General features: G+C 52.6%; 1 protein-coding gene and 1 long non-coding RNA gene across 2 annotated transcripts in view; both read right to left on the bottom strand.

The window, feature by feature from the left end:
- Positions 1 to 2,444: 2,444 nt before the first annotated feature.
- On the bottom strand, positions 2,445 to 6,148 carry LOC139703307 (uncharacterized). Its single transcript, XR_011705706.1, has 4 exons — positions 6,050 to 6,148; positions 3,961 to 4,108; positions 3,554 to 3,702; positions 2,445 to 2,705 (listed from the first exon to the last, which is right to left on the bottom strand). It is a non-coding gene; the product is annotated as an uncharacterized lncRNA (long non-coding RNA).
- Positions 6,149 to 11,721: 5,573 nt separating this feature from the next.
- Arsl (arylsulfatase L) overlaps positions 11,722 to 16,833 on the bottom strand; it is a 32,517-nt gene continuing 27,405 nt past the window's right edge. Inside the window, exons 10-11 of the mRNA XM_071606464.1 lie at positions 15,743 to 15,870; positions 11,722 to 14,403 (exon numbers count right to left, since the gene is read on the bottom strand). Coding sequence (XP_071462565.1) covers positions 14,045 to 14,403; positions 15,743 to 15,870 — 487 coding nt within the window. The 3' untranslated portion in view covers positions 11,722 to 14,044. The remainder of the gene's footprint in view (positions 14,404 to 15,742; positions 15,871 to 16,833) is intronic.

A 16,833-nucleotide genomic window follows, 5' to 3' on the forward strand; every position in this document is an offset into this window, starting at 1 on the left:
GCCCTTCCCCCTTCATCTCCCTTGTTTGTCACCTTTGTGCCATCTCACCAAGCATTCCTGGGCCTAGTCACCAAGGCAGGAAGGAGAAAGACAATGGGAAAGGAATGGAGAACACAGGAAGCCTAGTACTCATAGAAAGGCTGAACACCTTGCTTCTGGGAATACCAGGATACCAGCTATGGCCCCTTCTCCCTCCTGAGGAGAAGTCTATGTTACTCCTTTAAAAATAAACCCTGCTTTGTATGCTTGCCTGGGCTTGCTTCTCTAATGTTCAAACTTCAACATGTGAGGGGGCAGAACTCCTCCCCAGTAACCAGCGGTATCAACACCACAGGCCATATGTGCCCCAAGCGGGGTTTCATATGCAGGCTTTATGGGCTGAGCTGAGCAGGGTTATTATTTCTTTCTGGTTTAACTATTGAGAAACCAGCCTCTACCTCAGCGCAAATCCTGTCCAAGGAAGGGGGAGTGACCCTTGTCCTTGGAAAGACCCACAGAGCACTCCTAGGCTCATACCCACACTGCTGAGTTGTTTATCTACAAATAACAGGAAAGATCTGCAGTGCCAGGTGTCCCTGACTCATTCAGGCTAGGTAGGGAGCCATAGCAACCCCCTAGCCGCCACCAATCAGCATGACACTCGGAAATACCTGTGATGTCAGATGACCCTCCCAGTAGTTTATGGTGGTTGATAACATGTTGGGAAACCATGTAGTTCAGCACATACTCCCCTCATGGCCTAAATAAATCACTCTATGGGGAAGGCAGTGGAGTCCCTGACTTCCCCATAGAGTATATAAAACTGCTGCAAACCCTGGGCTCAGGACCTCTCAGCGTCACCAGCTGAGGTGTGTGTCTGGAGGACCCAGCTAGCTTGCAATGAACACCTCTTTGCAGCTTACATCGATCTTGGTCTCTGGTGGTCTTTTGGGGGTCCCAAATTCAATGATAACACAGCTAGAAGGAGGAAAAAGGCAGTATCTCTTCAAAGTGGCCCTTTATTATTTATTAACATTTTTAAAGTTTATGGAGAAATCGTTTACAGAAAAATTTTAACAATGATCATTGGGTAAAGGAAGATAAGTGCACTAACTAGTAAAGGGATCTCAACACAAAAACTCATTTTCCCTGGAAGCAATGCACAGCAGCAGACGCAGCGACACAGACATGGAAGAGTGCACCAAATGAGGACGACCTATCACAAGCACGTGGGGATTGAAGATTGAACACCACGGAGGAGGCTTGTAAAACCAGCCGTCATAACGCAGGACGGCCAGCAGGGGGCACTCTGCTCACGGCGAAGTGTTGAAAACAGGCCCCCTGCATCAAGGAGAGGATTGTAAACTCAGGAAACTGGATGAAGCCTACTGCACAGGAGCACAGCCCAGAGAGCAGAGAGTGACTGCAGAGACGTGAAAGAGAGGTCTCAGGAGGTGTTGGCAAGGAAACTCTTTCAATCTAGAGACCTCTAGGCCAGCTAGGGATTAAGTTGGCATTAAGAGAGATTCAGGGAGAGAAGCTACTCAGTCCCTTGCATGTGCAGGGGTGTCTCCCTCAAGTAGAGACCCAGAAAAGGCCCAGGTTGCTGAAGACCTTGGAGCCTCTGGAGTACAGAATGGAGTACAGAATGGAACCAGTGGGTGTCAGAATGGTGACAGCAGGGAAGGGAGATGGGTGGGGGAGGAGGGGGCCTTGCTGTGCAGACAGGTCTCGGGGTGTCCGAGCTGGTGGGAGCAGCCCTCTTCCTGAGACTCCTTCACTAGCACAGGTTCCCTCACACACGGGGTCTTCAGAGCCACTCCTGTGCCCACAGTTGCTCAAAAGAACAACCTTGGAACCATCGGGCATATTGGGGGTCTGCTTTGGTCTCCCAGAGTCACAATTCAGGGTGGCCTGTGGTGAGCCTCAGGTTGGGTTGATTCCTCTTTCTCTCCAAGGGACCCACGTGGGAAGGGTCGGCCAACGTCATGGCTCCTGAAGGCCTCCTCTGGCACAGCCCATGGGCCCAGTTCTGTTCCCCTTGTGCGGTCCTCACACAGCCACCGTCCCTCACTGCAGCATGTAGCACCCTCATCCGTGTTCTGGGTACATCATGTCACCCCACTCTGGAGGCCGCCTGAGTCTACTGCGATCCCTTTTGGATGCTGTGGTGATGGTACCTGGTGAGAACCACTGAGAGGGAAAACGTAAATTTGTTCTCATGGTTTCAGAGACTTAGTCCAGGGCCAGCCAAGGCCACTGCCCTGGGTGGGTCTTTGGGGGGCAGAGCATCACCTTGGTGGAAGGGCGTGGAGGAGGGGAGATGCTCAGGGCGTGAGGTCAGCTTCTGCCACAGCAATCACTTCCCACCCGCAGAAGAGGGGGTGTCACACGCCATCACTTTTGCTTGTGGGCTACGCTAGGTTTTCTCTGTGTCTAGGGTTTCTTTGGGGGGGGGGGCTTTTGGTCAGTTTTTTCATAGTATTATTTATTTATGCTTTACAGCGTACATTTACACCATACAACACATATTCATGACATATAAGCCTTGTGTTCGCTCTTCCCTGCAGCCGAGGTGTCCAGCACAGGTCGCAGACCTCACCCCAGTCCTCCCCCACTGCTGGGTCTTCTTTTGAAAGGGCAGCTATAAGGTGCCCACTCTGCAAGGCCACCCACAGTGCTCTTTGTCTTCTGACTCACATTCAGTTCCAGGGTCATCTCCAGACCTGGAAGATGAAGTCCATGTGAACGTTCAAATGTGGTTTTTGCAAAACTGCTTCTATGCCAACATAAAATTCGGGTGGTTTAGATGGCTTCCCTTTTATTGCTCTTATTTGGAGATCGCAGGAAGACATTTGGACTGAGGAGCTACAGTGTGCTGTGCAAGCCTCTCTCCTCCCCAAAGCCCTTACTATCTAACACCATCACCTGGGGGGGAGGGTAAAGATTTTCATATAAGACTTCAGAGATCCAGGTGTGGCAGACCCCCTGGGCCTCTGAGGGCTGCTTCCTGCTCACAGATGGCTCCTTCTCCTGGTTCCTCACATGTGGAAGGGCAGCAAGCTCTCTGGGTCTCTTTGATAAGGACCCTCCTTCCATTCATGGCTGCACCTCAAGACCTCAGCCCCTCCTAGAGTCTCACCTCCAACCCCAGCCCCTGGGTTTGGATTCAACGCAGGAACCTGGGGTCTCCCACACTCAAGTCGCCATCTATCCTAGCTGGCAATTTATGCTGGGTTCACAAACCTGACTATTCCAATAAGTTAATGAAATAGTGAAGACAGCAGACGAGCTCACAGAAGTACCTTTTCAAATTCTGGAAATGGCCCTCCCACCCTAGGGGTCCGTGGAAAGAGGGACAGCCGCTGGAACTCGTTATTCTGATAGAGGGGACACACAAAGGGAGGTTCCACAGAATATTCTATCCCAAGAAGTGCAAAGGGGTCAGGTTTCAGGGGGTGGAGTCTAGCTTCCTGATATCTTGCTGTCAGCAGATTGACTGACAGCTCAAAGGCCACGCCCATCTCATTTTCTGTGTGGGCATCATAGGCAGAGCAAGGGAAAGGCCACCTACATCACCGGCCCAGACAGAGGGGCAACCCGGTTCAGTCCATCCACTCTCCACATTCTCATCGCTCTGTTCCTGTGTGGCAGCTCCAGGCACTCTGAGGTCATCGCACTGGTCAGAGGACTGCTGGTCACTGTATTAGTCTTCCTGGGATGCTGTAACAAAAGACCCCAGCCCCGGGGGATTAGAGACCCCCAGACCCTGACTACTCATGGATGACCTCAGGCCACAACCCGAAGACATCTCCACCTCTGCCTGATGGCCAAAGCCATCTCCAGCCCAGTGGACCTTGAGATGAGGAAAGAGATGGCAGCTGGCCATCGCTAGGAGCCCTGCTTCCTCCCCACCACCCATGCTGTGTGGAACAGAAAGCCAGCTCATTGGGCCAGCTGTGTCCCCAGTCACCAGCCCACCTTGACACCTCTGAGTTCTTCAGCATCCTCTGGGCTGGGTCACCTTCTTCAGACTAATACAGTGACCACCTTGACTCTGTTGACTTTATAGCCCAAGTCCCCACAGAGGCTCCTTGTTCTTAACCCATTAAGTGTCAAGCTTTCAATTCTGCAAATGTATCAACAAAATTATTGTATTATCTTAATTATTATTACCAGGGATTGAACCTGGTGTGCTTAACCACTGAGCCACATCTCCACCCCTTTTTTTTTATGTTTTATTTTGACACAGACTCTAAGTTGCTTAGGACTTTCCTAAGTTGCTGAGGCTGGCTTCCAACTTGCAATCCTCCTGCCTCAACCTCCGAAGTGACCAGGATTACAGGTGTGTGCCACTTCAACACGATTATTGACACGGGTGCATTAAAATAGGTAGAAAATCTTAATGTAGAGCTCATGTATGTATCATAATTTTATTATTATACAATGAGATCCTATTTTATATATACTGTAGTCAACTTTCTATGGGTATTCCCCATCTGGAACAATGAGACAGTAGAATCAGGACCCACTCATCTGCCCCTATCTCCAAAAACTCCCTTAAATCCCGCTCCCCAGGGAACCAGCTCCCATGGCACCTAGACCATTTATAACCCAAGAGATCACGCTCAGTATGTTGGACAGTCTGCCTAGCAGCACCCGATGAGCTTGCTTTCTGTGATTCTTAGAGATCTCTGCTGCCAGGACCCAGGTCTCCTCAAAGAACATAGTCTTGTCTGCATCGGTGGTAATCCCAATGACTTGGGAGGCTGAGGCTGGAGGATTGCAATGTGGAGGCCAGTGTCAGCAACTTCGTGAGGCCCTGAGCACCTCAGTAATACCCTGTCTCTCTATAAGATATTTAAAAAGTCTGGGGATGTGGCTCAGTGGTTAAGCACACTGGGTTCAATTTCCAAAAACAAACAAACAAAAATTATGAGGAAACAATCCATACAACATACTGAGCGGCTAATCTAGGATATTCGAAGGTGAGATTTGGCAAATGCATTCCCAAGGTACTGTATTTGGGGTTTCTGGATATAACCCCATCTGTAAATCCGAGCACATATGGAAAAGCAAATAATTTAAATTTGCAAATTAAAAAAAAAAAACAAAAAACAGAGACTGTTTCTCCAATCCCAGTACCACCTCTGGGGATTCCAACTCTTGAGTTGAGAGGGGTGAGACTCCTGTATTTTCAACAAATGCCCCATCCCCAAGGGTTTAGGGCAGCCCTGACCTTTGGGAGGCTCTGGTTTGGTTTGGTAAAACCAAAACTGGCTTGGAACAGTGAAAACAAAGATTACCTGCCTCTATGGAAGAACCAGGGCCAAGGCCATCATGCAGGTTCTGCGTTCCAAGTCCCTTGGCCCAGGGTCCCTTTATCTTAGCACGCAGACACCCCAGGCCCTGTGGGCAACCATGGAGCTCCAGTCCAGCACCCTACAGGTTCCAAACGCGGAGCCTGATGGAGCTGAACTCGCACCAATTCTATGATCGCTTTGGGGCTGTCCAAGACCCTGGGTGGGATGAAGAAATAGAGTCCCCTGCGCCTCCCTGGCTGCCTGGAGGCACCTTGCTCGGGCCCCACCCGGGTTAAACAGCTCCCAATGCCAGGCTGTTTCCAGGTGCCAACACCCAAGGCCCACCCGATGGGACGAGACGCCATGCCCGCGCAGGTGGGATCGAGCGCCCAGGTCTGGGGTCAAGGTCCAGCAGCAGCGCCAGCGCGCAGCCTTGGGATCCCCGCAGAGGGGCGCACGCAGGGCCAAGGGACGCGCTTCGGACACCGCCAGGTTCGCGGACCCCAGGACTCGGTCCCACTCAGGCCCGGCGAGGGAAGGAAGCAGAGGTGCCCCGAGAGACAGCGGGTCCCCGAAACCCAGCCCCTGACGCCTTCTCTGCGCAGGGCTGGGGTGGGGCGCAGAGGGAGGTGGAGGGGGGCCGAGCAGGGAGGAGGGGGCACAGGCCGAGCAGGAGGGGAGGCCCGGATGGAGCCGCGGAAACTGTGCCTGCGACGGCCGCGGGGCCGCTCCAGGGTCGACCCCCCCCCCCCCAGCCACGCACGCACATTTTAAGACACGCAGCGCGATGCCAGTGTCTCCCCGATGAAACCGAAGCCCTCTATGTCCCGTCCGGGTCTGTCTCCCCCGCCACGGGCTTGGGTTCCCTCCCCAGCCACAGCCTGTCACACACATTCAGTAAAACACAATCTTGCCCCTCCCCCAACATGGCCGTCACTCCCGCTGAGACTCCTCCCTGCTGAGACTCCTGTCCAGTCCCCTCCCCCCCATATGGCCCTCTCGTCAGCTCACTACCTGAAAAGCACCTGGTCCCCACCCGGGCCCACCTGGAGCCCCCCCCCCCCAACCCCCCGCACGCCCCGCGCCCCCTCCCTGATGCTGCTGGGGAGCCCCCAGGAACAGTCTAAGCCACTGCTGTCCCGCTCCCGGGCCTCTCTCCCCTCCCCCCAGCACTGACCCCTCCTTCCAACACTGGGGCCGCCACTGGACCCCGGCGCCGCCCCTTTCCCTCCTAAGTCACTCCCCAGTTCTCTCCTGGGCCCATCAGCCCACCCTGGCGCAGCTCCGCGGTGCCCAAACCAAAGGCCCGCCCCTGTCCCGCCCCCAGCAAGTCTAGGGCCCCTCACTCTAGGCCACGCCCCGTCCTGCTCTGAGATCCCTAAGTCCCCCATCCCGCCCCAGGGTACCTGTGCCCCCTCGCCCCCTCTGGACCCTCTACTAAAAAACAGGGACTGCGGACCCTTGACTTTCCCCCATCCCCGCCCCCCACCATGGCTAGGTCACGCGGGTCCTCTAAGTTGCCCAAGGTACCCCCGTCCCTCCAGCAGTGAGGTCCCCCACCTCAGGTCCCCCACCCCCACGGTGCCTCATCCTCTCTCCCCGCGCACACGGTCTACGGCAGCCCCCGCCCCTTCCTTCTGGCTACCCTCCCCCAGCAGGGCTTGGTCCCCGTCCCCCCCCCCCCCACACACACACAGTGACGTCCGCCCGCCTTCCCTCCCGGTTGCCCCACCCCCAGCGCGTCTGGGACAGCCAGTCCCTCTGGTCCTGGGGCGGGTGGAGCCCAGGACCTGCTCTGGTACCCTCCCGGTTGCCGCTAGCGCGGTGGGGCGCCTGGCCCCCTGTTGAGAGGCTCAGGGACTCTCTTCTCTGCCGGCTGCCCTGGTCTCTGGGGTTGCTGTGATTCCCCCATCTGTGGTTTAAAATCCTAGTGTCCCTGCTCGTCCGGTCCTCCCAGTGTCCTGCCTGCCCCTTAGCGCAGCCTTGGCTCCGCGCACTGTGGGCCAAGGCGCCTGCCAAGCATCAGCCACCTCCTGACCCACCAAGGACCCCACACGGCAGGCCCCGGGCTCTGAACCCCAAGTTCGCCCGCGCTTTACTGAGAGTTGAGCTCAAAAGACCTTAACAAGGGAGGAGCGCAGACAGGTCTGGTGACAAAACAAACTTAAAGAGACCGAAGTGTCACCGGGGTGCTTTTGGTGAGGCTTGCAGTAGCGACAAAAGGTCTCCACAAATACACAAATTTCAGTGGTCAGAAATCTCCCAGGATTCAGTTCCCCGATGTCCAAAAATAAATGGAAAAAAACCAGAAGTGAAGAACTTGTAAGTGAGGCATTTGTCACAGCACATTGTAATAAATGTTGTGTTTTATTATGATTTGAATCATACGTTATGACAGGCATCTATATATGCTGGACAAGTAGAGTCTATATAGAGTTAGGTACTAGCTGAACTTTCTACCTCCTCTGAGAGTTTAGCAATGTGTCCCGTGCGGATAAGGAGTGGACCTCTGCGCTGTTTTCATGGGGTTAAAGTGGAGGGAACTTTCTTATTTCGAGGGCTCAGGATCGGGTTGGTTGCTGGGAATCTCCAATTTGGGTGCAAAGAGGAAATGGGCCTCTCACAGTTCATCTTGATTGTGTGGCAGTAACTGCTACTCCTCCCTGGTTTGCTTTGGGCTGTTGGACCCCGTGCAAAACCAGAGGCTTCCCACCGCTGGATAATTCTCTCAGGGCTCAGTAGGCATCACAGGAGTTGGGTAGCCTCCTTGCTTTCCACTGGCTGGATGCCAGGATCAAGCCCTCCCCAGACCTCTGCCGTCTAGATGTGCGTGCTGTTCACACCTAACTTTAGGAAACTGCTCTGCAACTTCTACTTTGCACGCCAAATCCATTTATTTTCTGCCTTTTGTTTTTCCCTGCAGGGACTCCACGCTGCTTCTCGTCTTCTTTTTGTATGCCTCTGCAGACCTGTGAGCCAAAATCACCGAACACCTCCAACCTATGTGTTCCTATGTCTCTTCGTGGTCCATGGTCACTAGGCTACCTTTTCGCAGGGGGGAGAGACACGGAATCAACACACAGACTCCGGGAAGTGGTGACAGAACTGGCTGGAGACCCACCTCAGACCACCTTCCAGTAGCTCGGTTTATTGTTGGAATGCACACCACTATTATAGGGTTCGAGTGGGGCGTGTCTGCCAGTCAGACATAAGCACCTTAACATCTATAAGCCAGTCATCTTCTGCCTACTGTAACCGCACTATGAGGAAGCACTAAATATTGCTGCTGTGAGGGAAGGCAGTCTGGAAGGGTCTTTGTCCCTGAGGGAGGGGGGTTATGACTTGGGGGGTTACATGCCCTGAAACATTTGACTCTTGGTTTTTCGGCCTGGTAGTCTGGTAGCTTGACAACGCTGACCACAAGTGCTGAGGCTGTGGTTTCACACTCGCTAGAGCAGAGTGCCCCGTCCTACAGGTGTTCCTGTCAGGCCTGTATGATCCATCAATCGATCATCGATCGTAGGTTTTCCTAGCACTCTGAGCTGCTCGTAGCTAGTAGTTGTGAACTGAAAGTTTTTCCAACACTCCAAGCCATCTGCTCTTGGCAGATGTTCTGGGCATCAGGGATATCGGTTGCTATGGGAACCATACGCTGGGGAACAGTGTGGTTTGGGTGGTGGGGTGGTGCTGTGTGTGTGCAGTTAGTGGAATGATTCGCTGAAAATCGACCAGTGCAAATGAAATTTCTTAGTGCTGCGGAACTCAGCACCACACATGATTCTTTCCCAAGAGTAAAAACAGGGTCTTAGCCCTCTCAAACAACTTGAGGCCAGGCTGAGTTTGTGAGGGGTTTCCTGGGGCTGCTGTAATAAGAGACTTAAACAAAGAGACTTCAATCAAAAGCAACCTATGACCACCACCCCCTCCCCCATCCCTGGAGGGCAGAGGGCTGAGACCAGGGGTCACACAGCTGCAAGGATCCAGGAGGGTATCTTCCTGCCTCTCCCAGCTCCTGGCGCTCCAGATGGCCCTTGGCTGGTGGCCCCATCACTTTAGTCTCTGCCTCCATCTCCACATGGCTTTCCCTCTGTGTCTGTGTCCCCTCTTCTGTCTCTTGGGAGGACACGGCCATTGCATGAGGGCCACCTGACCCAGGGGGAGCCCATCTCAGACCCTTCACTAACGACCTCTGCAGAGAGCCTGTTTCCATATAAGGTCCCACTCACAGGTCCTGGGGTCAAGGTGTGGACAGGACCTGCCTCTTACAATGGTGTCCAGCTCCCTCCACAGGCTCCAGGGAGGCTCCTCCTGCCTCTCTCAGCTCCTGGGGTTCCAGGTGGCCCTTGGAAGAACAATATGGTGACCCCTCAAAAGCTTAAGACTGAATCACAATGTGACCCAGCAATGCCACCGCTCGGTTCAGACCCAAAGGATTTGAAAGCAGTGAGTCCAAAAGACACTTGCATATCCTGTGTTCACAGAACCCTGATCCCCAGTATGACTGGGGACTAGGGCAAAAAGCATGTCTTTGTGGGGTGTTGGGGAGATAGGGCCAAAATAGGGGCTTATGGAGGCCAGAGGATCTTAGAAAGTGTGGGGAGTTTTCTTATTTTGCCTAAACTGTGTATATGATTTCATAAAGCCTTGTAAAATTGTACTCTGTTTTAAGCCCTGTATTCTCAGGGTTAGCAAGTCACAAGAATTTTACCGCAAATCCATCAGCATGCATCTGTCTATATATCTATCCATCTGTCTATGTACCAGCCATCCCTCCTTCCACCCATCTGCCCGTTTTCTCACACATGCATGATGTTTTGGTCTATCTACCCACCCATCTACCCATTCATCTAATCATCCATTCAGACATACATACATCTTCACATCTGTCCATTCATCCTTCCACCCACTCACCCATCCTTTTTCACCCATTCATGCATCCACCTCCAACTCATTCACCCATCTACCCATTACCAATCCATTTATCCATCCATCCACCCATCCACCCATCTACCCATCCACCAATCTATACAGTCATCTACCCATCCACCCATGCATCCATTCATCCACCTATCCACCAGCCCATCGACCCATCCACTCACCCGCCCACCCACCAATCCACCCATCCATCCACACCTATCCACTCCTCTGCCTCTCCATTCACACATCAACCAATCTGTCCATCCACCATCTACTCATCCACCTATCCACCATCCACCCATTCATCCATCCATCCAAATGTCTACTCACCCATCCATCCATCCTCTTATCCACCCCTCCATCCACCCATCACTAATCCATCTTCCATCCATGCATCCTTCCCTCCATCTACCCATCCACCTATCCATCCAACCATCCAGCCATACACCATTCAGCCATCGAACCACACATCTACCCATATATTCCTCCACCCATCCATTCACTCATTTACCCATCCACAAATTCATCTTCCATCCACCCATCCTCCTCTCCATCACCCATCCATCATTCTTCCAGCCATCCACTCCTTCATCCAACCATCCACCCATTCATCCATCCACCTGTCCATCCATCCATCCACCCATCCATCCACCCATCTATCCTTCCATCTACCCATCCACCCATGGAACCATCCACTCCTCCATCCACCCACCCACCAATCCATCCACCCATCCATTGACTCATCCATCCATCTGCCCACCCACCCATCCACCCATCCACCCATCCACCATCCACCCCTCCATCCACCCATCCATCCATCCATTGACTCATCCATCCACCCATCCAACCTTCTGTCCACCCATGCATCCACGCATCCATGCCCTCATCCACCAACCCATTCAGCCATCCATCCACTCATTAACATATCAGTGTGTCTGTCTGTCCATTTGTCCATCTATATACCTACACCTACATACACACTAAACATTCCGGCCTTAGCTGTGGTTTCCTGATCCAGCTAGGCCTGCAGGAAGTGAGACTGTCTGCAAAAAAGTGAGACTTTTTTTTTTTTAGTTGTCAATGAACCTTTATTTATTTACATGTGGTGCTGGGAGTCTAACCCAGTGCCTCACCCATGCCCGTGAGTGCTAGACCCTCTCCATCAAGCCCTGGGCACACCCAGGTCCCATTCTGCTCATGAGCCCCAGGCCAGGTGCAGTGCCTCCCCGTGCCCCGGGTCTCGGGAGGAATTGCACTTCTCTCCCTGGCTCCCAGGGTACCTTCAATGTCACATGCTGTGGGAGCTCCATGCTCCAGGGAACTCCCAGCCCAGCAGCTCTGTTCCAGCCCATTTAAAGATGAGGCCCTGAGCAGCTCAGGGAGACCCTGTCTCTAAATAAAATACAAAATAGGGCTCTGGATGGGGCTCAGGGGTTGAGTGTCCCTGAGTTCAATCCCTGGTTCCCCAGTGTTATGCTCAAATTCGGGACCCCCAAAAGACCACCAGAGACCAAGATCGAAGTAAGCAGCAAAGAGGTGTTTATTGCGAGCTAGCTCGGTCCTCCGCGCGCACACACAGCAACTGGTGACGCTGAGAGGCCCCGAGCCCAGGGTTGGCAGCAGTTTTATACACTCTTTGGGGAAGGCAGGGACTTCACATGCATCATAGCATCTCTTAGCAAATCATCACACACCGCGGGAAAATCATAAAACAACCCTGAAACATGATTAGCACATTCACTGGTGGGAACAAGTTGGGTAGGGGTGATTGGTGAGCTCAAGAGGGGGATTCGTTTGAACTGATTGGCTTAAGCCAAGATGGGTGTTCGTGCTGAACTTCATGGTTTCCCAACACCATAAAGTACTGGGAGGGTCATCTGGCATCCCAGGTATTTCCTTGTCTCATGCTGATTGGTGGCTGCTAGGGGGTTGCTATGGGTCCCCACCTAGCCTGACTGAGTCAGGGACACCTGGGGCAGCAGATCTCTCCTGTTATTTGTAGATAAACAACTCAGCAGGGTGGGCATGTGCCTAGGAGTGCTCCGTGGGTCTTTCCAAGGACAAAGTTCATGTCCCTTCCTTGGACAGGCTTTGCTCTGAGGTAGAGGCTGGTTTTTCACCCCACCCCTCCAAAAAAAAAAAAAGCCCCCTGTTCCTGCTGATGGGCAGAATCGTGGCCTCTGGGACAATAGCTCCTGTGCCTCTCCTTTGCTAACAAAGCAATATACTCTGCCCCCACCAAAGCTGTGTCCTCATTATTGGATTGGCACTGGGGACAATGATGGAGCTTTCAGTAACTCCTTAACCTCATGTTTCCACCCCCCACAGCTGTTATCTGTCACTAAATTTTTGGTTTTGAAACATTTTGCCTAATTTTAGTAAAGATGCTGTAGCACAGCCTTCTCATGCTTCCTCAGAGGACCCAACTCAAGGGCACTCCACCACTGAGCCACGACCCCCATCATATTTTCTATTGTATTTACAGACAGGGCTTCACATAGTTCTTAGGGCCTCACCATGGCTGAGGCTGACTTTGCATTCATGGTCCTCCTGCCTCAGCCTCCCAAGCAGTTGGGATTGCAGGCGTGCACCACCGTGGCAGACAAGACTGTGTTTATTAAGGAGACCTTGGGTCCTGGGAGCAGAGATGTCATATCAAAATGCAATAAAACATAAGTTTCACATTATGATTTTCTGCCTATTTTAATGCACGATGTCAATAGTCATGTTGAAGTCAGCTGTAGTGGTGCACACTGATAATTCTAGTGACTCAGGAGGCTGAGGCAAGAGGATTGCAACTTGGGGGTCAGCCTCAGCAACTTAGCAAGGCCCTAAGCAACTTAGAGTCTGACTCAAAATAGAATAATAACAGTTAAAATAATAATTTTCTTGATACCTTTGCAGAATTGAAAACTTGGCACTTAATGGGTTAAGAACTTGGAGCCTCTGTGGGGACTTGGGCCTCAAAGTCAACAGAGTCAAGGGTGTGGCTGAGTCTGAAGAAGGTGACCCAGCCCAGAGGATGCTGAAGAACTCAGAGGTGTCAAGGGGGGCTGGTGACTGGGGACACAGCTGGCCCAATGTGCTGGCTTTCTGTTCCACACAGCATGGGTGGTGGGGAGGAAGCAGGGCTCCTAGCGATGGCCAGCTGCCATCTCTTTCCTCATCTCAAGGTCCACTGGGCTGGAGATGGCTTTGGCCATCAGGCAGAGGAGGAGTTGGCTTGGGTGGTGGCCTGAGGTCATCCATGAGCAGTCAGGGTCTGGGGGTCTCTAATCCCCAGGGCTGGGGTGTCTTGTTACAGCAGCCCAGGGAGACTAATACAGTGACCATGAGCCCTCTGACCAGTGCAATGACCTGAGTGTGGGTGTCCCCCCAAAAGTCTTATATGGAAATCTTTACCCCCCCCCCCCCAGGTGATGCTGTTCGGAAGAAAGGGCTTTGGGGAGGGGAGGGGGGTCCTGAGGGTGGAGCTTTCCTTGCTACTGAGAGAGATAAGCAGAGACTTGATCCCTCGGCACATGCCATGTCTTATTGAATCAGGTTTGTTCCTTGGGGCTTCCCCCCTCTGCACCTGAAGTCTGTGCAATTTGGAAGCACCTTCTGTTTGCATAGTGGCCTCCTCTGGGCTGTACCAGGGTCCTCTGTCCCAGCCTCTAATTGCAGGAGGTCCTGGGCTCTTTGCTGGGAGCCCAGAGTGGCCCCGGAGGGTGCATTTCAGTCAGTTGGATTGTGCATTGTGACTTCATGTTGATGTGGGGAGTCACTGGTGACCACCCAACGGATGCCTGAGGTCAGCGTGAGGAGCTGTTTGGACCGGGCTCTGGCTCTTCCCACGTAGATGGTCACTGCCCTTGGTCCTCTGTGTCGCACGAGCACAGGGGGAAGGGGCCACAGCAGGGCTGCAGCCACGGCCGCCACACGTTGTGCAGGGTGCCCAGCTGCTGGGGAACAGTGCCCAGTGACCGCTGATGCTCCTCCACGGCCTGCCGGACTCGGCCCACCACTTGGTGGAACCGGGGCTCCGAGTCGGGCGTGAGGACATGAGACTCAGAGGGGTCTCTGGAGAGGTCAAAGAGCAAAGGCGGGTCATGCTGGACCACTCCTTCCCCAATGCAGGGGCAGACCACCTTCCCGTAGCAGGCTCCAGCACCCTCTGGCTGGAAGATCGGCGTCATAAAGTGCACTTTCCACAGGGTTGCTCCTGGTGGAGGGACGAGAATCACAGAGAGATGACGTCAGGACAACAGCAGGACTCCCCCACGTGTCCATCAAGAGGTGAATAGCACCAGGTGAGGTGGCCCATGCCTGTGATCCCAGTGGCTCAGGAGGCTGAGGCAGAAGGATCGAGAGTTCAAAGCCAGCCTCAGCCAAAGCAAAGCCCTAAGCAACTAAGAGAGAGACCCTGTCTCTAAATAAAATACAAACTAGGGCTGGAGACATTGCCCAGGGGTTGAATGCCCCTGGGCTCTATCCATAGTTACCTGTCTCTCCCAAAAACGACCCGAATAGGTATAATTTAATGCAGCCACTTTGTGGAATATTACACAGCCCTGAAAAAGAAGGAACCTCTGACATTGGCTATACCATATGTGAACCTGGAAAACACTATGCTCAGGGAAAAAAAAAAGCTGATGCAGAGTCTGTGCAGGACTCTTTGTATGAAACAGGCAGAATGAGCAAATCCACAGAAAAAAAGAATGGTTCAGTGGGCCCAGTGGCTGGGGAGTCTGAGGAGGAGGAGTAAATACTCAGTAGGAGGGCTCCCTTTAGGGTGAGGAAAATGTTCAGGAACTAGATTGGGGTGGTGTTGTACTACACTGAATGCATCAACTGCCCCTCAATTGAACATTTGAAAGAATTCAGTTTTATGATGTGCTTTATTTCAATATATATTTTTTTAACTGAATTGCTTGCTTTCTTGATGCAAAAGAGTTGGACGTGACTGAATTGTGGTCCAGAAAGCAAATCCACAGTAGCAAAGAGACAGGAAGGCAAAGGGATAGAGAGGGAAAGACACATGAGGGGGGGGGGGGGGCAGAAAACAAGTATCGCTAAATGGAACAATTACCTGATTATGAAATTCTGAGACCTGGATTGATATTATTATTATTGTTGTTGTTGTTGTTATTATTATTTAGTCCTGGCAATTGAACCCAGGGGTGCCTTACCACTGAGCCACATTCCCCAGCCCTTTCATTTATTTTTTTTTTAATTTTGAGTCAGATTCTAACTAAGAGGCTGAGGCTGGCCTTCACCTTTCGATCCTCCTGCCTCAGTCTCCTGAGTGGCCAGGATTATAGGGATGCACCCCTGCACCTGGTCAAGCACTGGATTTTTTAAAAGAAGAATCCGTTCTGCTGCTGGCAAGTAGGTGAGGTAGAGAGGGTGAACATGGCCATGTGGAGGGGACAGTGAAAATGTGGTCAAGTGTCACTGAGTAAATGTGACCTCAGGAGCGATCTTGCACTGTCTAGAGCCACCAGAGGCCTCGTCACAGGGTGCTGGGTGTGTGTGTCTGTAGGGGACCTGTTTGTACTCACGGTCCTGGTCCCGTTGTTGCCACCGGGCTGCGTGCAGAAACCTCTGGCAGTAATGCAGCAGGACCTCGTGGTCCGAGTGCTGAGTGGTCCCCAGGAGCAAGGGCAGCAGGTCTCGGCCATCAATCACTCTGCAGGAAGCACATGACACTCAGCACCAGGGGGCGCCAAGGGGCCCTGCTGAGCGTATCCCAGGAGAGAAGGAGAGTTGTGCAGGTGTGGAAGGGCTGGGGGGCCTGGGGGCCCAGGAAGCCTGGGGACATGGCCTTGGATACAATGTAACCAGCTTGTTGGTTTGATTGGCATCACTTTTAGATACAATGTACCCAGCTCGCTTGTCTTGATGGATGGCACCTTTGGATACAATGTAAGCAGGTTGCTTGCTTTGATGGGTGGCACCTTTGGATACAATGTAACCCTCTCACCTGGTTGGATTTGGTGTCCCCCAACTTGCCTTGAATGGGGAAAACAAAGCCAAGCATTGAGGAAAGGCCTGTCTATTTTACACGCCATCGACCTTGAGTCCCGTGGAACATGCCATGTCCTTAAACAAGGCCGGGCAGCCCTGGCTCTTGGGGATGGTCACAGGGACTGGCATCTCCTTATCTGTCTGCCCTGTCTTCCTCTCTCTGCAAATACAGCTCATCTGACCGCACCCGCCCTGTTCTGTGTGGGAGGAGGTCGGCTTAGTGTACCAGGGTCCTTGTCTGCAGGCTTGTGTCACCAAAGGCTGCGTCTACCTCTTCTGATTGGCAGTCACAACTTTGCATAGTGCACTGCCCATCACTGTCCTCCAGGGGGGACAGAGCGCAGGACCACCCTGGACCCCAGTCCTGCAATCGGAGGACACCTAGGACACTCATTTAAATGATAGGTGTAGTATTTGCTAATAACCCATGTCCACACTCCTACATACTTTCAATCAAATGCAAATGCCTCAGAATGCTGAATACGGTGTGAATGCTGTCTAAATAGTTATTCAGGACAGATGCAATTTTACTTATTTATTTATTTTTTTTTAATTTGGCTCCAGGGATGGAACACAGGGGTGCCTAACCACAGAGCCACAACCACAGCCCTTTTTATTTATTTAT

The sequence above is a fragment of the Marmota flaviventris genome, chromosome X (assembly GCF_047511675.1).
Source record: "Marmota flaviventris isolate mMarFla1 chromosome X, mMarFla1.hap1, whole genome shotgun sequence".
Taxonomy (NCBI): Eukaryota; Metazoa; Chordata; class Mammalia; order Rodentia; family Sciuridae; genus Marmota; species Marmota flaviventris.